Here is a 23455-nt window from a genome sequence, read left to right on the forward strand (position 1 = left end):
ACCAATTGTTCTAAAGTTGTGGGTCAGTCTTTTATTTTAGAAACACCAAAAACAGAATTTTTAGTCAAGAATAACAAAACATATTTGACTGGGGTTCCTCTTTTATTTTTGATATGCATGTACTTGTTTAGATTCCCATTTCTAGGTTTCCATTCTTTCCATCCCTAGGCCTAAATTGTATTTCAAAATGGGCTTGTCCTCAGGCATTTCACCTTATGGCTGGTTTCCTCGCCCATTTGGAAGTTATTTTAAGTAATCCTTGCCCTGGATCTGTATATTTTGTCCTTTTTATGAATGCAATATTTGTGCTAAATTTGTTGTCAAAGGTGTATTTATCCCTTTGATATGTGTACATGTATATGTCAGAGCTGGCCTTTTCTTAGAACAAATATATTATAAGTTGTCTGTTTATCAATATATATAAAAAAGGATACATTTAAATTTAGATTTTAATGCAAAAGGTTATTTATTTTCTTGTACTCAACAAGGGCTAGGACAAAGCACACAAGCTGATTCTGACAGGCACTCACTGAAGAAAACACAAATCAACTCATATAATTATTAGATGATTGGTGAGTGCCAGCCAAGACAAATAATTCTGCTTTATTGATGTTAGTTTCTGTAATCCAAACTGATTGTTGGAAGCACTTTTTTACAGCTATCTTGCCTTCCTTTACTTGTGTGGAAGTGTTTAAAGAGTTCGAGCCCTGGTGTAAAGACTCATGGACTGCGGGCAGTCCTAAACCTCCTGAAACACCTCCCATCCCAGACAACAGACCAGCTCATAAGGTACCAGCTTGTTAAAAAAATATATTTTTTGTTAAACTTCATAAATGTCTTAAAAGGGGTTGATATTGATCCAAAAAATAACCTTCCTTGATTATCTGCAGACGATGGTATAAATGATGTAATGAAACCTTTAATCATTTAGCTGAAAAACATTGATAGGTATCTTTTTCCAGCTTTAGTGAAGCTTATAGCACATCTTAAATCCATAAAAGATTATAAAGTCCAAGGTATGTTTTTGAACTGATAATGTAAATTGATTTTTTTGGCTTATATGATAGATAGGTTTGCAAGTTTCATATGTAACAGACTGTTTACTTTGAGATGTTGCAAGCTTCTTATATGACCCAGTGCTGTTTCAGACTGTGGCCGGTTTCAGGCATTGTGCAGTGGCACACACAAGGATAACTGTCCTTTATGGCGGTGGTGGTGTTGTATATTCTATAAAGAAAACATGGTTAATCCTAATTGTTTCTTCATCACTTAGTTGCAAAAATTGTTTTTGCTTGATAACCATTTAATAACTTCATCATTGTGGGGCATAATATAAAGAAGACCCGTATCAAATTTTTTTAAAAACCATTTTCCATGAAAATTTGACCAAGTTACAGCACATGAGTGTCTTGAACGTTTAGCTGGCTTTTCCATGAAACTTTGACCAAGCTACTGCCCATGATTGTCTTGGAAGTTTTGCCTTTTTCCATGGACATTTGACCAGTCTGCACTCCCTAATTGTCTTGAAAGTTTTGCCCATTTTCCATGGAAATTTGACCAAGTTACTGCACATGATTGTCTTGGAGCTTTGTCCATTTTCCATGGAAATTTGACCAAGTTATGGCACATGATTATCTTGGAAGTTTTGCCCATTTCATAATCAATTTTGAAAGACATCGTTAATTTAATAAGATTGTGTATTGGACTCAATGTTAAGATTACCTTGGTCAAGATTTCTTGGTATTTTTTTCCATCATTTTTTACTCACACAAAATTCCTATGACCTTGGTCACGTTTTCTTGAGAGTTTTTCTCATCATTTTTTACTCATACAAAACCTCTATTACCTTGGTCAAGTTTTTCTCAACATTTTTTACTCACACAAAACCTCTATTACCTTGGTCAAGTTTTCTTGAGAGTTTTTCTCATCATTTTTTACTCACACAAAACCCCTATTACCTTGGTCATTTGGGTGGGGTCTCATCATTTTGTACTCACAAAACAGCTGTTACCTTGGTCAAGTTTTCTTGGGAGTTTTGTCCATTTTTTACTCACACAAAACCCCTATTGCCTTGGTTAAGTTTGTTGGGAGTTTTGTCCATCATTTTTTACTCACAGAAAACCTCTTTTACCTTGGTCATGGTTTCTTGGGAGTTTTTCTCATCATTTGTTACTCACACAAAGCCTCTATTACCATGGTCAAGTTTTCTTGGGAGCTTTTATCATCAATTTTTACTCACACAAAACCTTTATTTCCTTGGGCATGTTTTCTTGGGAGTTTTTTCCATCATTGTTTACTCACACAAAACCTCTATTACCTTGGTCAAGTTTTCTTGGGAATTTTTATCATCAATTTTTACTCATACAAAACCTTTATTACCTTGGTCATGTTTTCTTGGGAGTTTTTTCCATCATTTTTTGCTCACACAAAACCTCTTTTACTTTTGCCATGTTTTCTTGGGAGTTTTTATCATCATTTTTCACTCACACAAAACCTCTGTTACCTTGGTCAAGTTTTATTGAGAGTTTTTCTCAGCATTTCTTACACAAAACCTATTACCTTGGCCATGTTTTCTTGGGAGTTTTTCTCATCATCTGTTACTCACACAAAACCTCTGTTACCTTGGTCAAATTTTCTTGGGATTTTTTCTCATCATTTTGTACTCACACAAAACCAATGTTACCTTGGTCAAATTTTCTTGGGAGTTCTGTCCATTTTGTACTCACACAAAACCCCTATTACCTTGGTCATGTTTTCTTGGGACTTTTTCTCATCATTTTGTACTCACACAAAACCCCTATTTCCTTTGCCATGTGTTCTTTGGAGTTTTGTCCATCACCTTTTACTCAGACAAAACCTCTATTACCTTGGTCAAGTTTTCTTGCGAGTTTTTCTCATCATTTTTTACTCACACAAAACATGTTACCTTGGTCAAGTTTTCTTGGGAGTTTTGTCCATCACTTTTTACTCACACCAGTGTATCCCCCCAGGGGTGTAAAACTGAGGGTAAAAAATAACAACCTTGGTGTCAGAACATGGTGGTCAAATAAAAAATGTGGGGGTAAAAAATGTACTGACAAATTTTCATCTCACCCATACTATTTCAGCTTGAAATAGGATATTGCAACTTGTACAGCATTCTTTCTCTATAAACATACAAATAAGCCAACATGAACAATTAACAAACAAATGCACTGTCCATTCAAAGAATAATTGTATTAGTTCATTTTCCTTTTAGTTTAAAGTCGTACTTTTAACAGTCTCCTTATACTCTTTTTGTAGCATTATTATAAACCAACACATTACAGATAAGCCAATACAAAAAGCCAAATAAATCTTTTTAACCAAATGGAGTTAATTTACTGCCTGTCATAAAATGTGTACTATCATCAGTTTCATTGCAACTCATCCTAGATCATATTTATCCAAAAATCAGAAAGGCTAATGATTAATTTTCTTTCTAATAAGTTACACTTGAGCTTTAAGATCTTTCTTTTGTTGCAGCAAGTTATAAACCAACAAAATCTGCAATGAGCCCCTGACTTTGTAATCATAATAACTCATCAAGTTTACTGATTTTTTTTGTTGTGAAAGAATATCTTGGGTGATAATGTGTTCTCCAGATATTGTGCGGTGAACAAGGGCAGATTTTTAAAAAATTCTTAAACCCTGTCACGAAAGGATTATTCACTTTTGCAGTCTTTGCAATCATAGCATCAGAAGTCACACCGGTAATCCTAATGGATGTGCTGTATTCCAGTCATGGGAATTATTTTCTTCATTTTTCATTAAAGTTAGATCCACAGTTATTCTTTTGTGTTCTGCTTCTTTCACTTTCTTCACTAATGATTTTTAGTCCAAGCCGTTTTAATCTGGTGGTCACTTTCTAGTGCAACAAGCATTGACATTAAACTTCTGGACAACATCTTGATGAGCTCGATGGAAATCTCATGAGAGCTCACAAGATATGGGGATGCTACTCCGTCATAACATTGCCTATGCTAGTCTGGTTCCCTGTTTTGTATGCTCCCTGCATTGCACTCTGCTATACAAATAGCAGAGTTCAACGCAGGAAGCATATGAAGCATGGAACCAGACTATGCCTATGCTTGAAGTATTCACAATGCCATCCCTCATCCAAAGCATTGGATATTAAATAAATCCTGATCAATTTATGTGAATCCTTTGCATAAAATAAATGCATGGCAACAAAATGTGTGTCAATTTTCTCCAGAGTGTGTTCATGACACACAAATGTGCATAAAGGGAAACACTGTCACACAAAACCTATTACTTGGTCAAGTTTTCTTGGGAGTTTTGTTCATCATTTTTTACTCATACAAAACCTCTATTACCTTGGTCAAGTTTTCTTGGGAGTTTTGTCCATCATTTTTTACTCACACAAAACCAATAGATGATGGAGTTCTGTTAAGGGACTATTCCTTATACAAAGTTCTACTTATAGTAACTCATGCTTACACTTCATTCAACCTTTTTTTGTAGGTACATAAATAGTTTGTACATTTATATTTATAACATAATTACTATTAATGCACAAAAGCAAAGTACAAAGTAAAACAAAAATTGTCATCCATTCTGTTTCTTTTGAAATTGATAATCGGTCATCTTGAAATTGTATTAAGGAAAATAATTACTAAAGAATCCAATTTCATTTTCTTCATTCTTATTAGACTTGGGGCTATGGGTGGCTAAATGGTCCAAGGTACTCACCTTTGCAGATCACTCTCACCTCTGTCTGCAGAGTTTCAGTCACAGCTCAACCATCATGGGTACCTATGTAAAAAAAAAAAAAGCCTGCTGGTAGCTTCCAATGGGTCATTGGTTCTTTCCAGGTTTTTCTGGGTTCTTCCTCCACCAAATATATACTGGGCGCATGTATAGCCTATCATTTGCTAAAAAATGACATTAAACCCCACAAAAACAGTTTCATAATCATCTTAATTTGTATCATAAATTCAAATTGAAGCTTTGTAATTAAACTCATATATTAAGCCTCTTACGGGGAGGGTCACTCTTTTATCATCGAAAGTTGACTGAGTTGACCTTTACATGACTCAAAGGTTAGTCAATGCATCTTGATTTATGGCCGATTTAGTAATTCTATATCAACAGACTATCCTCTGTACACATGCTACTTTTTTTTCTTTTTTCTTTAATTAATGGTGTTGAATAACTTAAGAAGTTTACATTAAATTTTCTCACAACTTAAAAATGAAGCATTTAAAATTTACTAGCAAGAATTTAAGGAGTGCTTTGAAGAGCACTGTTGCATGTGTAATGAAGGCCGTACAGATTTCAAACTCATGCCCCAGTACCAACAAAATTTAAAGTATGAAATTATTTGATTCAGGTATTTATTTGAAGATATACACTACATGCTTGCGAAATGGGTTAAAAACTCCAAATAAGACAGACACATATCTGATATTGAAACATGTAAAGGATTCATTACATCATTATGCGATGGCAGATCTGGATCTGTGCAATTTGGAGATGGACTCAACTTATAAGCTAGTAAGAACAGTGAAACAATGAGATATATGTCTGCTTTATTGATAAGTGTCCATTTCATTTGGGGTCATATTTGTTCATCTAAATACATTTAGAAATTATTTACCCTAAAATAGGCCTTTGATTGTGATGCTCCCCCCCCCCCAGTGAGGAATCTGAAATTTGGTCATTTTCATCCCATTAAGCTCTTAATTGGAATTGAATTGATAGGAAGAATATTTGTAATGCATTCATTTAGATGCAGACAACATGATTTACAGTAAACACTTGATCGGCTTCAAATTAAACAAAGATACAATGCATTTATATTAAAGCATAAGTACATTAAATTACCAGATGGAAAATAGACCTGACAGTTTGGATAGAACAATTTTGGGGTCCCAAGAGATTCTTTTTAAACACTGTTTCAGTGTACTTAATTTATATGGATCCTTTTTTAATACTTATTGAATACTTATTTCTTACTTACTAACTGACTAACTTACTAACTTACTTATGTACAGGCTTCCCATCCATCCCTGTATTTTACATAAATCCCTATAGTTTTAATTGTTATCGTTTTCCCTATACTGATAAATCCAAAATCCCTTTAAATCCCTGTATTTTTTAAATCCTTATAATTGTCACTATTAAATGACTAAAATCCTGATACAGTCCCTATATTTTTTAATTCTCATTTTTTTCCCTTTAAAATGTCCAAAGTCCCAATACTATCCCCATATTTTGTTTGATTCTAATATTTTCCCTGTAAACTATCTCAAATCCCCATATGATCCCTATATTTTTGTGGCAAAAGCACATTACAAAGTTTTGTGGAAAATATTTTGTTTAATTCTAATATTTTCCCTGTAAACTATCCCAAATCCCCATATGATCCCTATATTTTTGTGGCAGAAGCACATCCCAATGTTTTGTGGAAAATATTTTGTTTCCAGAAAAAGGATAAAGATGGATGTACCAGTGATCTCCCCATAACTTTTTTATCACATTGTGGTCAGCATGCATTGGTGTCATAAAATATTATAAAAAATGCATGTTATCTTGAAAATAGTGAAAAGATTAATATTGATGAAATATAAAAGAAGTCATATATTTGCATAATATTTTTCATTTCCCAAAGTTATAAGCTTATTTAATGTCAAATTCATTTTTCTTTGAATTTAAATGATATCTTTTGTTTCTTAACTTCTCCGTATATTTTGATTGCCAAATTAAAATTAAAGTCTATTAGGCAAAATCCTTGCTCATTTTCTTACTCTGAAAGAGAAAAAAAGAAATGAGAAATTAAAAGGGCAGAATCCACTCATGTTAAGGTCTACTGAGGAAACTATTTCACCACATAAATATAAGAGCAACTTGTGGATAAAATTCAACTTTCATTCCTCATCACATTTTCCAGATAATAAAACAGTGACAACAATCACAAGTACTATTATATAAACAAAAACATATTCAAAAAGTGCTTGAGGAATTGCACACACACACACACACACATACACACACACACACACAGACCTGTTGATAAGTAGATGTGAACCAAAATTTACCAATATGGAAAGCTTACCATATGATCCAGCAAATTCCACCCAAGGAATCGATATGAAGTCTTCCATTCAGTGTTGAACCCCATCCTTTGTTTCTTAAGCTCTTTCTTTAGGGGAAGTCATGCTATCTGAATGAGAATCACCATCGGTGTCACCAATATCTGGTCTTCATGCCACTAAACATGGGGCTGGCTGGGAGTTGGGTAAATTTACATATTTTTGAAGGTGGTGTATCCATTATTCACAAGAATTTGCTTAACTTAAAATGTAATATGAATACCATTTTTTAGCTGGCAGTGAAATGACTAAAATATATATACAGTGGTTCCTTGACTTACGAGTTTAATTCATTCCGTGACGGAGCTCGTAACTCAAATTACTGGTATGTCAAATCAATTTTCCCCATTGAAATGAATTGAAATGCCATTAATCCGTTCCGGATCCCCAAATAACAGCGCAAATTTTTTGTTACAAAGTCCGTTTCAGACACAACCTCAGGCCACACCTTCTTCCATGCAGAGGTCAAGGTCCTCTTTGTAACACCCTCCAGGCCATATTGATAATTCTGAGGCATATCACGATGTTATAGTGGTCCTTCCAAAACACTCGAAGGGTGAGGTTTGTGCTCTCTGTCACCTCAAAGCAGCAGCGGAACAGGTGCTTGGTGAAGAGCTTCTTGAAATTAGAAATCACCTGCTGGTCCATGGGCTGCAGGATAGGGGTGGTGTTGGGTGGAAGGTAGAGAACCTTTATAAACTTGAACTCTTCGAGGATGTCATCTTTGAGGTTAGGTGGGTGAGCAGGTGCATTGTCCAGGATGAGAAGGGCTTACAGGGGTATGTTATTTTCCTGGAGATATTTCTTAACGTCAGGACCAAAGACCAAATTCACCCACTCCACAAAGAACTGCCTGGTGACCCCCGCCCTTGGGTTTGCCCTCCACATAACCTGCAGTTTTTCTTTCAGAATTTTATGTGATTTAAAGGCTCTGGGGTTTTCCAAATGATAAACGAGCAGCAGCTTAATCTTGCAGTCGCCGCTCGAATTGGCGCAGAGTGCGAGGATTAGCCTATCCTTCATGGGTTTGTGGCCTGGCATCCTCTTCTCATCTGCCATTATATAAGTCCTCCTTGGCATCTTCTTCCAGAAGAGTCCTGTCTCGTCACAGTTGAAGACTTGCTGGGGGATGTATCCTTCTACTGCTATAATTCCAGCAAAGGTTTTGAGGTAATCCTCAGCTGCCTTCATATCCGCGCTCGCTGCCTCACCATGCCTGACAACGGAGTGAATGCCGGTCCTCTTTTTAAAATTCTCGAACCAGCCCCAACTGGCTTTAAACGGCTCGCCCGATGCCTCGTTCGTCGAAGTGCCTTGGGTCTGCTGCAGCAAATCAGCGTAAATAGCTTGTGCCTTCTCGCAGATTATAGCCTCCGTCACGGTATCTCCTGCGAGCTGCTTCTCCGTCAACCACACCATCAGCAGCTTCTCCATATTTTCATGGATAGATGTCCGCTGTTTAGAAATTATTTTAATGCCCTTGGCTGGCGTTATAGCCTTTATCGACTCCTTTTGCTTAAGTATGGTGCAGATTGTAGAAGTGCTACGCTCGTACTGCTTCGCCAAGTCGACTGCACGCACACCTTGGTCATGTTTTTCGATAATTTCTTTCTTTAATTCAATGCACATCATCCGCTTCTTCTTCTCAGCACTGTCCTTCGCACTCACTTTCTTTGGATCCACAGTTGGAAAAACAAAGTTTTGCAAAATAACTGCAAGCACAGATGCGAGCACAACACCGATGCTTCCACTGCGAGCTAACCACTTAAAGTGAACAAGTGAGACATGGGATGCTGGGCGGATGTTGCGATGTTCACTGTGGTGTTTGCTGCGCCAACTAGTGGTGGGGTATCTGAAGCTGGCTCGTAACCCAAATATTAGCTCTCATCTCAAAGCAAAAAATCGGCCGAGAGACGGCTCATATCTCAAAAAACTCGTTAGTTGGGACACTCGTAAGTCAAGGTACCACTGTATATATATATATATATATATATATATATTATAACACTTACCATCATCGCTGTCAGTGCAGAGATGATTCCAGCATCAAAGATCATGCCCCAGCATTTGGGCAAGCCAGGTACAAAAAATAAAGGCTAGGTGTGTGGGTAATTATGCTGCATTATCTTAATTAATTTAACCCATTACCTCAAGCAAGCTCCTTTGGACGCCTCTACTCCATTTGCATGGAAGCGCCTTTTGATGCCTCTACTCCATTCACATGGAAGTACCTTTTGACGCCTGCTGTACACATCAGCCATTTTAAGTGGGTTTTCGTAGTGCCACCTTCGGGGAAAACCCCCTATTAGATACTACATTCATTTCTGCGAATGACAATTAGATCAGATCACGTGGTTACTGTTTATGCTTTGGTTGAAATCTGCTATTTAAAGTAACTGGTCGTAATCTCCACTCTCCAAAATGGAGGTCGCAGATTTCATTCAGTACTTACGAAGTTTTCACAATTAGAATCAGAACTATGAAAGCTTGAATAACTTAGGTAAAGGCTCTGATATTGATGTAGGCAGCAATTAGTTTTTATAAATTATCAAATTCAGATGACATAGTGATGTAGACTTGGACAAAAGAACTTGTACATTTCGAGTATGAGAAATGGCAGCTATGGTTGGTCAAGCGGTTTCACCGACTTGACGGTGAACGAGTTCTCTCAAGATTTTAGAGCACATAAAAAATTCTTCCATGAAAAATAATTACACAGCTATAACAGTTGGACTTTACTCTTAAATTTTTCCACACATAATAGATGTGTACCAAAAATGTAAAATAGTTCAAATTTCTGTTAAACGTAACATACACTACATTGCTTAACAGTTAACAGGCAGGCCTATGCATATGAAGTTGAATATGTAACAGGTGTTCTATTTATAGCACACTGCACTGGGTAACTTTGCTCTATGAGATTAAATACACAGGAAGAGGTAAAAACAGTGTCATTTGAGTTATAAGGCTTTGAATTAGTGACATTTGACATTCATTTTATAAGGATATTGGGAAACATGCAAGCATTGCAGGACAAGTGGGTAGTATAGCAGTGAGTTTTATTGTTGTTATGGGCTTAACACTGTTTTGCAGCACATGATAGGCTATGCATGGCAACCAGTATAACTGGTGGAGGAAGAACCCTGGGAAGAACCACTGACCTACATGTAAGCTTTCTCAGATACCCACATAGGCTGAGCCCGAGACTTGAACCTCTACAGACAGAGGTGAGATGGCAGTGATTAGTAAAGGTGAACACTTTAGACCACTAGGCCATCTGGGACCCCAGTGGGTTTTAAGGAATTGTGTATCAGGAGAGCTATGGTAAAAGGTTCTGGGGAGAACACGAAAATGAAAATACATGTATATGGCAGTGAGAAATTATATATCCCTTTATTTTGTAAGATTTCCATTTTAAATCCCTATATTTTGTAGAATTTCCCTTTAAAATCTATATTTATGATTTAGCAGACTCACTTTAAAATCCTCATATTTTTGCATTGTAATTTGAGACCGAATTCCTGTAATTTTGAAACCATGGGTGGGAGGCCTGTACTTATTTGCTTATTTACTGACCTACCTACCTACCTGTCTACTTACTTGCTTTCTTTTAATCCATTTACTTGCAGTGATGGAGCAGCTGTAGTTATAAAACAGATAGGAGAGACCACGGAGTTGATGGATTCTATTCAAACTACATTACTGACCCTCATGCCACATGTGGCCAAACCATTGTAGAATTAAATATTTTTTATTTCATCAAACTTTCAAAACGTTATTTTTTTAAATATAAGGTTTAAGTTCAGACAGAAGAATGCTGAAGACTGAACAAAAATAATGGAGAATTCTTACAACAAATGTCTGTCAACAATAGACTCCTTGAGCAAGTTTAATGTTATTTTTATACTTGTTTTCATGCAAGGAAGCAATTCAGAAACAAAAAAATTGAAGATAGGACATGACCCATATGACAAAAAATAAAATGGTTGCACACCGATAGCAGGTGAACAACTTATGGGTTGCTCATGTTTTTCAGAGGCAGAAAAATTGGTAGGCCCTGCTCAATGACATTATAGTAAGTAGCCCATTGGGTCTTGATAATGAGACTGGTCTACCCATGTACGGCATATGGACAGTTTTGAGTGAGCTTATAAAGCTATGAGAAGGGTTTGGGAAGTTCTTAGTTTCTAAAGGGATTGTTAGGGAATAATTTCACCTTTAACTTGTTTAAACTCGAGCTATAGAAAGGGATCCAAAACAGTCAGATATAGTAACAATAATTTTTGATCATCAGCAGTATTGTTATGGAACTCGCTTCCAAAAATTACAGAAACAGATGCTTCTTTTATTGATTTGGTATTAACAATTTATAAAAAATTGGAATGGTATTAAATACTGTTTTCTTTCCTTCTGTGTATGTATATATAAAGAATACAAATCATATGTTGAATAACAATCCTTTCAAGTGCACTAGATCCAGCAAGGAATTATGTGTGCCAGGGATTGATTAAGATAAATGCAATAAACTGACAACTAACAGTGTGAAGCTAGTATCTATCTGATTTTTGACTCTTTAATGACTTTTTCAGAGGCAAATACAAAACATAGACAAGACAAACAAATATAACAGAAAAACGGTTATGTTTGTGAAACTTTACATGGCTGTTTCTACAGGAATTCAACCTTTTAACTTTATTATGTTTCAACTAGTTTATTTCAGCTGGTTTCTGATACTGGAAAATATCTGTATTGATGCAGAAATTGATGACCCATAACAACATCTGTTATTTTATGTAAATTTATGTAAGTGCAAATTATATCCCAGATATTTAATTGTTATAGTAGTCATAGGCTATTAAGCAAATTTAGAGAATTATTTAAAAGAAAATGTGTTGGCTGCAAAAGATAATTTTATTTGTGTATGGTTGTCTTTTTCTAGTCTTCTTGGTTTAAACCGCTTGGTTTCAGTGTTCTAAGGTGGTGTATCCAGTAAGATTCCTTTTCTTTCCTAGTGTAGGGACTTCAGTTGGGGTTGTGAGCAATTGCAATAAGTGTGATATCACTGAAAGTGTGGCCAGGAGAGGAGAAGTGTTCTGCGATCAGGCTTCTGTACAATTTCTTTGTCATCCAATCAGATCTACGAAGGTTAATCCTTTTGTGAAGCTTTTCAGTTTCTCCAACATACTGAATGCTACAGATCTTACATGTGATGAGATAAATGACATTCTCTGTTTTGCATGTTTTGTTTGGACCATGTATATTTAACTTTTCTCTAGTCAGTGTGCTAGAAAATGTCCTGGTCTCTATCATTTATTGACATGTTTTGCACCTTTTATTGCCAAAGGGGCCAGATTGACTAGGGTGATCTTGATTAGTGATTGGCGTTAGCTTCGCCCTGACTAGGATGTCCTTGAGGTTTTTTGGTCTCTGGTAGGTGACTACAGGTTTGTTAGGGAGGATTAACTTTAGTGTGTCCAACAATTCCATGATGGGCCAGTGTTTCCTGATGATTTTACCTACTTTGGGTTTGTCTGGATGGTAGGTCAGGATAAATGGTATCCCATCAGCCTTTTCCTTCTTTCTATGTTTTAGTAGGTCATCAGGGTTTGTCTGTTTAGCTGTTTGGGTTGCCTCCATAATCAGGTATTTGTCGTAGCCTCGGTAAATTAAATGTTTAGATAGCTCTTCAGACCTTTTTAGGAATGTTTCATCATCAGAGCAAATTATGTGTATCCTACATATATATATATATATATATATATATATATATATATATATATATATATATATATATATATATATATATATATATATATAATGCATGGTAACAATCAAAATGTGATATTTTCATGATTGGTGAAGTCACAAGTTCACAAATTAAAATATATCACCATTTTGCACCACAAGATGAAATGTATTAATAATGTATTCAATACAGGAAAAGACAGTTTTTGGTTTATTATATACCAAACTTGCTCCTGAATTGAAGCTTAGAAGATTATATTCACTTTTTGTTACACCAAACCATTCTGTCTTTTTGACATTTGGTTCATAATTTTACTCTATTTGGCCATGAAGCAAGTCCAATTCAGCAATGCATCAGAGTTGGTTTGTCATGTCAAGGTGGTAAGTGGACAAAACTTCACAGGGAGACATCAACAGTGTTGAGTCAAATTTCTTCAGCAAAAATTATTTTTTATGTCTGAAAAGTAATGCATTTTCCATTTATTTGTTCTAGCCCAAAAAGTGCTCATTTTTCTTACTGCAGGTATAACTTCTGTTGGCAAAAACAATAAAGCATTGTTTGGCATGATGAGAAATCTTGTGATGTAAGGATGTATTTTTTACATGTGAAAATATAGAAATGAAAAAAATATGAAAATTGTTTCATTAATAATTTTCTATATGTCACACTTAAGAATATAAGAAAAATTTACATAGTGCAAATCACTTTTACTTAGTCAGACTTGTGCTTGGGATGTTTTTGTGAATAATTTTTACAATTTGCACAAACTGTTTTTGCTCTTCCTCAGCATGCTTCAGTCTGTAGTGTAATGTATGCATGTAAGTATGTATATTGGTATATTTGTATATGTGTGTGACTATATTGGCATGTGGGTGGGTTCATATGTAGGTAGGTAGGTAGGGTAGGTATATTTGATGCATGACCTTACAAAATAATTGGGTAATGTATGTACTACTTTTTTTAATGCAAGAATGTTTGTAAATTGTCTCTCTTTAAGTCATGTAAAACTGTGTGTTACTGCATGTAATCTGTTAAGTGATGTACAACTATGTGTTCTTGTCTACTCTTGTTAAGTGATGTACAACTGTGTGTTCCTGTCTGTACTCTTGTTAAGTGATGTACAATTATGTGTTCCTGTCTGTACTCTTGTTAAGTGATGTACAACTATGTGTTCTTGTCTACTCTTGTTAAGTGATGTACAACTATGTGTTCTTGTCTACTCCTGTTAAGTGATGTACAACTGTGTGTTCCTGTCTGTACTCTTGTTAAGTGATGTACAATTATGTGTTCCTGTCTGTACTCTTGTTAGGTGATGTAAAGCAGTTGATCAAAATAACATTGAAAGGTCCATCTATGGCACATACTGTTGTATAGTTAAAATCTACCACTTCTGAAAATTAAATGATTTTCAGGAAGAATTAAATCAAGGGTATTTTTATGTGTTCTGTCAACATATTGAAGAAATCAGCCTGAACAAACATGTGTTAACAGCAAGGTGTTAATTGATTATTGGTGTAATTTGGAGAGTTTAAGGCCAAATGTGGGATTGTTTAAAGTGTTATGAGTAATAAAGGGATCAAGTTGGTTCATAATGACTTTTGAGGCTTTGATGAAAATTTGTCAACCATAGGCTGATGAGAGATAAAATGGAGAAATTATTAAAAACAAAACTTGAGTAAGCATTTTGATTTTTTTTGTTGTATTTAATTGGTATTGTATTGTTCAAGTAGTTTTTAGGATTATGTATACTTTGATCCACAAGCAACAACCACTGCTTACCACAAGCAACAACAACTGCTTACCACAAGCAACAACCACTGCTTACCACAAGCAACAACTACTGCTTACCACAAGCAACAACCACTGCTTACCACAAGCAACAAACACTGCTTACCACAAGCAACAACTACTGCTTACCACAAGCAACAGCCACTGCTTACCACACTCAACAACCACTGCTTACCACTCAACAACTACTGCTTACCACAAGCAACAACCACTGCTTACTACAAGCAACAACCACTGCTTACCACAAGCAACAACCACTGCTTACCACTCAACAACTACTGCTTACCACAAGCAACAACCATTGCTTACCACAAGCAACAACCACTGAACCATAAACAAGATGGTGAACAATAAATAATAGAAAATATAGCTCTGTTGGAGTTACTTCCTTCGAGCAGACTCCTAAACATTTGCAGATGCATTTTTAAACACATCAAAATTAAAAGGCATGACTTAACAAGATAAACACTGAACAATGAGATGATGGAAAGTAAACGATGAGATCCATAATTCAAATGCACAAGAAATGCATTTTTGGGGTACTTAATTGTTTCAAGGTCTTTACTTTCTTGTATATATATAATGGTAGTTCAGTAGTAGACAATTAATATACATGTTGTTCAATGGTTCTGTCATCTGAAGACACCACACTGTTTACATATTATGTAATTGTAGATGGCCTGTTTGGAAGATTGGTTATTTTTAAACCAAGAAAGTCCATGCATTAATATTATGAAATATTGCCTGATGCATATTAGTATCAAACATAATCTCTTGATAGCATTATTTGCTACAATGTATAAAATAATAATCAAGCCTTGGTGTACTGGAGAAATGTCAGATATAGGTCTAAATGCTGGAGACTTACAAAAATGATAAAGATATTTATATAATCTTCATCCCCTCATGAAAATACTTGTACAAATTTGAATGCATCGGCCACATTTTATCATTTTTTTATGCATTCACTTTGCTTGTCTTTATTTTAGTTTGCATGATAGGCTTCCCTTGAATAACACCTAGTTATTGCAATCGTGTCATTCAGTGTTGATACAAACTTTTCTTCTCTTCTCTTTTTTTTTGCTAATCAAATATTGCAGCAAATTAAAATGTGTATTTTTTGTCAGTAATTTTTAATCATATTACAAAATGTAAAATTTCCATGTACATGCACAAGGTTAACAAGCAAGTTGACATTGTTTTAATTTAACAAATAAAAGAGCTTCTTCCTATATAAATATGTGTTTATTTCATTTTCTCCTTCATCGCTAGGCCTAACTTTCATAAAAACATACCAAAATAGTTTTGTCCTCTGTCCATGACTGTAGATAGAAATGAGCTATAAATAGACTAATTATTTGTTTTCATGTTCTGTATAAGGAACCAATTGAAAAATTTGGTGTAATTTCCCACTGGTGATTAAGTCAGGTGGGTTATGTTGCACCAAGTCATGTAAGACGTATTGTGATGTGGAGATGTAATAGATTTGCAGAGATGCACATAAGGAGTTGAATAATTACACTGATTCCTAGTTCCTATTTCCTAGTACTGTTTTTGTTTTAATATCAATATGCAGATGTAATTAATGTTGTGTTTAGATTTAGTTTCAAATGAATCATTTATTTAAATTATTTATTGGAATTACAAAGTGCTCATATGATGGTAGGGACTAAAGCAGCATTTTGGGATTATTGTGAATTTATTTAAAGGAGTTTGAACATGTGATGAAACATTTTGGGATTATTGTGAATTCGTTCAAATGAGTTTGGACTTGTGATAGAACATTTTAGGATTATTTTGGGTTTGATTACAGTACTGTAAGTTCCTTTGTAATTTTCATTTTTTATTTTAGAGAATTAAATTATTTTTTAAGTTTTACACAACTTGGTTTTGCTTCTTTCTGCTGTTATTTTAAGACCACAGAGTTGTAACACAAGAGTTGTAACACAAGAAGTCAAGTAAGTTTTATTATGAGCAAGATTGTCACTTAATAAAATGCTGCTCTTCTTCCAGTGAAACGAATATAATTATATTGGCAATGCTTTAATCAGATATTTGACATGTGTCACATATAACAACATGATGGCTCATTCAAATGTTTTGAAAGATATTCGGGTCAAATCTTATGTATGCTTAATCATCCCACTTTATTTAGTTTTTAGATAACTTGTACAATAATTCATGTGCACATAGCAAATACATCAATTATATAGAAAAAGGACTATTTAATTGGTGGGGGGGGAAGCTGCAATATTCATGTGAGTTATTTTATCTCACAATGATTTATTTTCAGATAACATAATATCGTTTTATTTTGCTGTAAATCAGAGCAAGATATTTTCCAGCTATTGACAGAGGACAATTTGCAATATGGAAAAATGTCAGGCCTATACCCTAGAATCTTGGGTGAACAAGATGGCCCCTATTGCTTAACTGGCGTGAAGCAGCTGTTCCGTTTTTTAGTGCCATTTTCATGATATTTGTGCTTGTTGCCTGTTTTCATCTTCGTTATTGTGTTCATTATGTATTGGCTGTTAAATTCGTATGTGTTTCTTCATCACCTTGTTTTGGAAACGAGAATAATTAGACTTTTTCTCAGCTGTATTGCTCCACTGTTTTTGAACAAACGGCCATAAAGTGATACTCGCCAGTCAACCCGTTTATGCTATGATGGACCCTCATTAATTGCTTTAAATGTTCAGTCCTCGGCTCTCCACACTACATTGTGCTCTAGACTAAACGAACTGGGACTACATTCATCATTACCTAAATGTAAACAGAAGCGAAAAAAGAAACGTTGTTTCAAAGCTGGCCGGCGTAGAACAGGAAGCAGATCTCCAGTTATCTCCCTTATTTCGGCACAACCATTTAAAAAAAATTCGACCGTTAATTTAGATAGCCTAATTCAAATCCCAATTAATTCGTCAACCTTTGTGTCAACTATCCAAAAAATACCTCTGCGCATTGCATTATTCAATGCCCAGTCAGTAGGACCACCGGAAAAGCGCACAGAAATAGTTATTTTTATCAACGACCAAAATGTTGACATTTTTTTCGTGACAGAAGCATGGCTAAAAACATCAGGGGATGAGCCCAAGTGTGCGGATCTAACACCCAATGGTTACTCCATCAAGTCGTTCCCACGTAATTCTCGCGGAGGTGGAATTGCTGTCATCACAAAGAATTCCATGATAAAACAGCTTAACTATACCACAACATTCAATTTCGACCACACATCGTTTGAACTAGTCCAAACCACACTCACACTGGAGCAAAGGTCAGTCCATTTTTTCTGCCTATACCGCCCTCCTCCTAGTAGAAAAAAACATGCTGGCTGACTCTCTCTTCTTGGAGCAGTTTCCGAATCTCCTGGACTTTGGAAATTCGATAGGTGGCAACCTGATTATTCTTGGAGATTTCAACTTTCACTTTGACTGTCCCGGAAACTCAAATACATCAAAACTCGTAGATTCCATTAATGTTTTCAACCTCAAACAGTCAATTAACCAACCCACCCATAAACATGGTCACATTTTAGACTGGATTCTTCATAGACCTGATGATAACATTCTACGGTCCTCCCTGGTATCCCATGACCTTGCATCAGATCACCTCTGCATTATATGCCATCTTGACGTATCAGTCCCTAACCCTAAACCTTTATCTGCTACTAAGAGAAACCTCCGTATGATAAATAGAACCAAACTAATGCACGACATCCAAGCTAACGTAACAACTTGCTTACCTCCTACCGCAGAACAACTCGATAACTGCGTTCATTACTTGACAAACATGCCCCAGCTACCAAGTGCAGAGTATCAGTTCAAAAGTGTTCTTCATGGTATAGCAGTGTTAGGGATCAGCTTCGCACTGCTAAAAGAGACCGCCGTAAAGCTGAGAAGCTCTGGCTTTCCACCAGACTCACTCTTCATAAGCAAATCTATGAAGTCGCTAAGAAGAATCTCACAAATATAGTCCATGCAGCGAAATCAGCCCACTACACTACTAAGATCATGGAAAGTTCCAGCTGCAAAGAGCTCTTTGAGATTAGTAACAAGCTGATGTCAAGGAACAACTCAACACCACTTCCAACTACCTTCTCTCCAGTCGACCTTCCGGACATATTTGCAAATTTCATCCGTGACAAAGTACAAACCATTAGAGATAAGCTTGACACCACAATTTCAATTCACTCGTCGTCACCATACAGTTGTGATACAGAATTTGAGCGGCAACCATTAGCAGCATTTGAACCTGTCTCTATGGATTTTGTACGTACAATCGTGATGAAGAGTGCAACAAAGTCATGTGAACTTGATCCAATTCCAACATCACTGCTGCTTGAGTGCTTAGATCCAGTATTGCCTTCACTAACTAATGTTATTAATACCTCTTTCTCATCCGAGGAATTCCCATCATTTTTCAAAACTGCCATTGTAACGCCTCTGCTGAAGAAACCAACACTAGACCATAACGATTTAAAGAACTACCGCCCAGTTTCTAATCTTCCATTCATTTCAAAAATCTTAGAAAAGGTTGTTCTATCCCAGCTTGTATCTCATCTAAATTCAAATAGTCTTTTTAACAATGTACAATCTGCATATCGCCCTTGCCACAGTTCTGAAACTACTCTTCTAAAAGTAGTTAATGACATTCTCTCTGCGTTGGATAGCGGCAAGATTACAGTCCTCACCCTTCTTGATTTGTCTGCAGCATTTTACACAATAGACCATGATATATTACTTCACCGTCTACAGCATGTATTTGGCATTCATGATACAGCCTTACTGTGGTTCAAGTCCTACTTGGTCAACAGGATACAAATTGTATCTGCAAATGGAATACACTCCAGCCCAATCGATCTATGTTGTGGTGTTCCACAGGGGTCTGTTCTTAGACCTGTTCTCTTCATTCTGTACACTCAGCCGCTCTCAAGTGACATAGATCATCATCCAGTGTCTCACCAATTGTACGCTGATGACGCCCAAATATACAAATCTAGCCACCCAACTAAAATTGATGCTACCATCCAAGGTGTAGAGAGGCGCATTTCTGATGTGAAATCATGGATGACTTGTAACAAGCTGCAGATGAATGATGATAAAACTGAGGCCATTCTGATCACAACACAAAGACTTTCTCATTCACATCCTTTACCTCAAACAATAAATATACAACGCCATTATTAAATGCACACACTCAGTACGAAACCTAGGTGTTACTCTGGACAGTACTCTCACATTGCACCATGTCATAAACATATGCAAGGCTGCATATCTTGAGCTGAGACGCATCAGCTCATTTCGCAGATATCTTTCAGTTGATGCCACTAAAACACTTGTGTGTTCATTAGTACTTTCAACACTGGACTATTGTAACTCAATTCTGTCTGGTTCATCTCAATATCTGCTCCAGAAACTTCAAAAAGTTCAAAACACAGCTGCTCGGATCATACTTAGAGTACCACGATCAGAGCACACCTCCCCGCTGCTCTGTACCCTACACTGGCTATCCATTCGATCCAGAATCAAACACAAAATTTGTTCTCTGTGCTACATTTCACTGTCGGACTCCAGTCCAACATACCTATCTGACCTCACCCATGTGTACACACCAGCAAGATACTTAACGCTCCTCTTCTGACAATCGTAATCTCATTATTCCCACTATGAAAACAAAGTCATATGGACAGCGTTCTTTTTCATACCAGGGCACAGCAACGTGGAATGAATTGCCCACTGAACTTGGACACAAAGACACAGTGATCACATTCAAGGGGGCTCTCAAAACTCACTTATTTCGACTGCAAGAACAAACTTAAAGACCTAATGTTTCCTACCTGAAATATTCTCAGCATGTTTTTTATTTTTTAATGTTTTTCTAATTTCATGTTGTTTGTTTTTGTAATAATATGTTTCTTATCTTATAGGTGTTGTCTAATGTTGTAAAGCGCTTAGAGCTTTTAAAGATTAGGCGCTATACAAAGTCCTCATTATTATTATTATTAAATTGTTGATCCCTAATAGAATTATGGTATACCGTGGTTCATATCGCAGAATGTTCAGAAATACCTCATTATACCGTGGTACATATCGTGATATGTTCAGAAATACCTAATTATACCGTGGTTAATATCGCGATATGTTCGGAAATACTTCATTATACCGTGGTTCATATCGCGATATGTTCAGAAATACCTCATTATACCATGGTACAGATAACAAAAACTTGACACTTGAAATTTTAAAATATATTTGGAAGCAAATTCTATATATTTGGTGATGTTGTTAATGTTGTCATGTTAAAGTTCATGAAACATTTGCCATTTTATGACATGTATTTACATTATTCTATGGCAATTTATATATTCAGAGCGTTGCTCAAAGTTTTTCTTTTCTAATTTTTTACATATTTTTTTATTTAAATTCAGGTATTTATTGCAAAAAATTAAATTAACATATTTTAAAAAGCAAGTAATCTATATACAGTATAAAGTCTAAGAAAACTTAATGCCAACATTGTCCATAAAGCTGAAACCTAGATTCACTTGTCTGATCTAGACTATGCCGTTGAAATCATGACGAGAAGGCTATATGATTTGCTATGCAAACCACCACCCCACCCCCACCTCTGCATCCCAGAGGAAATGAAGTTGCTAAGTTTCATTAAAGGTTGTATTTGTTCTTCAGATCTTCGGAGTTTTTTCATCTGTTATGCCGATCAAAAGTTCTCTTTTTGCCACATAGAAGTTATAGAGACGATCACGCTCTCTTTGTCCACTCTTTGAACCTAGTCTAGAATGGTTATATTTTTGGACAATCCCAACAAGAGAGATTTTGCAGAGAGAGCACAAATTACTTAAATTTTTTCCAATATTTTATTTATTTGTTGCCAAAATTTTTTGCAAAATCTTTGTTTAAAGTAACTTAAGTCTAGGACTTCTGATTACCTTGTGAGGTAAGTCTAGGGCTTCTGATTACCTTGTGAGTTAAGTCTAGGACTTCTGATTACCTTGTGATTTAAGTCTAGGACTTCTGATTACCTTGTGATGTAAGTCTAGGGCTTCTGATTACCTTGTGAGTTAAGTCTAGGGCTTCTGATTACCTTGTGAGTTAAGTCTAGGACTTCTGATTACCTTGTGATTTAAGTCTAGGACTTATGATTACCTTGTGATTTAAGTCTAGGACTTCTGATTACCTTGTGAGTTAAGTCTAGGACTTCTGATTACCTTGTGATTTAAGTCTAGGACTTCTGATTACCTTGTGAGGTAAGGAAAAACGTTTCATCCATTTATTCTCATTCATGTTTCAAATTTTATATTTCGTTTTGCAACTGAGGCTGGCTCGGGATTATTACAGATGAATTTTGTAAATTCTTTTACAGCCGTTTTTAACCATTATTATAAGTAAGACAGATGGGTGCATACACGGGTATTGGATGTTAGAACTGATACTTACATAAAATTTACTTCTGTAGGCTTCATGACATCAAATACCCCTCGAATTCTAGGAAGTTTACAAGCAGTCCAAATGTATCACAAACTTGACAAGTTTGATCCACAAACCATCTTCATTTACAAAGTCATTTATTTATTAGAATATTCATTTTTCAATCCAGTGTTTGTACATTATAGTAGAATTTCCAATAATGATATTAGAATTCTTCCATATTTGTGTTTGAAGGAGTTCCTTTTTGTTTTCAACGGTACACGTAGTATACAATTTTATGTAAACTGAAAATATATCTATCCAGAATCATTCAGTCATTTATTAGCTCCTTTAGATTATCTCTTTTAAGAAAATTTATTCCAAATAAGAAAATTATTTCTATGTTTGGGAGAAGAGTGAAGATAGAATGTTTTTTCTTTCCATTTGGGTTCATGAGAAACCGTTCTTCTGATCCAGGTAATTTTAAAAGAATCCACAGACGTATCGATATCAACCATATTAAGGTGACCCTAATGATAGTCTTTAATAATTACTTTTTTCTAATTTTGTCTTTTTCTCCATTCCAAACAAACTCTAAATAAAGAGCCTAGTTCTTGTTGAATGGGTGGGGATTTGATAAACTCCTTTGTAGGTAAGCAAGTCCTATCACTAAGATGTCTGCAGTGTGGCAGTTATAGTGATGTCTAGCACATGGGGTATCGTGCCGCAGACATGTAGCATGATGTCTCACCCAGCCACATTATCCTGACACCAAGCCGACCTGTCCTAACACTATTTTTTTTTTTTTTTTTATTAACCCCGTAATAGGTTGACCAATGGGTCGGGGAACCATCCCAGGGTCACCTTACAATCAAACATTTCTGGTTATCAGATAATCTAGGGATAATAAATATAATCTACAGAGAAAGTAAAAAAGAAAACACACACACACACACGCATATACACATGCATATGGCACACAATCTAGGTGGCATGGCCTTTGTGATATTACAGTATTTTGTTCCTGTTTACCATCAAGTCAGAGACAAGTTAAATGTTCATTGTTGAGGTCCATTTTTGAAGAAATTGGTCCTGTTTTTTATTTACCTTAGCAGTGTATTTTTCAATGTTCTTGTGCATTGCAACTATTTGCTTAAAAGCAAAAATAGAAGGATTTTTCATATTGAATCTGCAAGTATAAATATAATATTTTGCCAAAATAAGCAGAAAATTACCCAAACTGTCCAGTTGTTCACTTCCTAAAAATGTTTCTTTTTTGGACAGATGTACAATATTTGGGCAAAAAGGTGCAAAAACTTCAATAAAACGATACCAAAATTGTGAAGTAATACTGCAGTCAT

At 35.6% G+C, this 23455-nt stretch overlaps 1 protein-coding gene across 3 annotated transcripts in view; it reads left to right on the top strand.

Annotated features, from left to right (window-relative positions):
• Positions 1-15905, top strand: part of LOC149802571 (uncharacterized) — a 68915-nt gene extending 53010 nt beyond the window's left edge. For all 3 annotated transcript variants that reach the window (XM_089951842.1, XM_089951843.1, XM_089951844.1), the window contains 2 exons: positions 659-789; positions 10763-15905. In XM_089951842.1, coding sequence (XP_089807968.1) covers positions 659-789; positions 10763-10871 — 240 coding nt within the window. In that variant the 3' untranslated portion in view covers positions 10872-15905. The remainder of the gene's footprint in view (positions 1-658; positions 790-10762) is intronic.
• The last annotated feature ends 7550 nt before the right edge of the window (positions 15906-23455 follow it).

Source organism: Sinohyriopsis cumingii, chromosome 3, assembly GCF_028554795.1.
Source record: "Sinohyriopsis cumingii isolate HCF-2022 chromosome 3, ASM2855479v2, whole genome shotgun sequence".
In the NCBI taxonomy this organism is placed as follows: Eukaryota; Metazoa; Mollusca; class Bivalvia; order Unionida; family Unionidae; genus Sinohyriopsis; species Sinohyriopsis cumingii.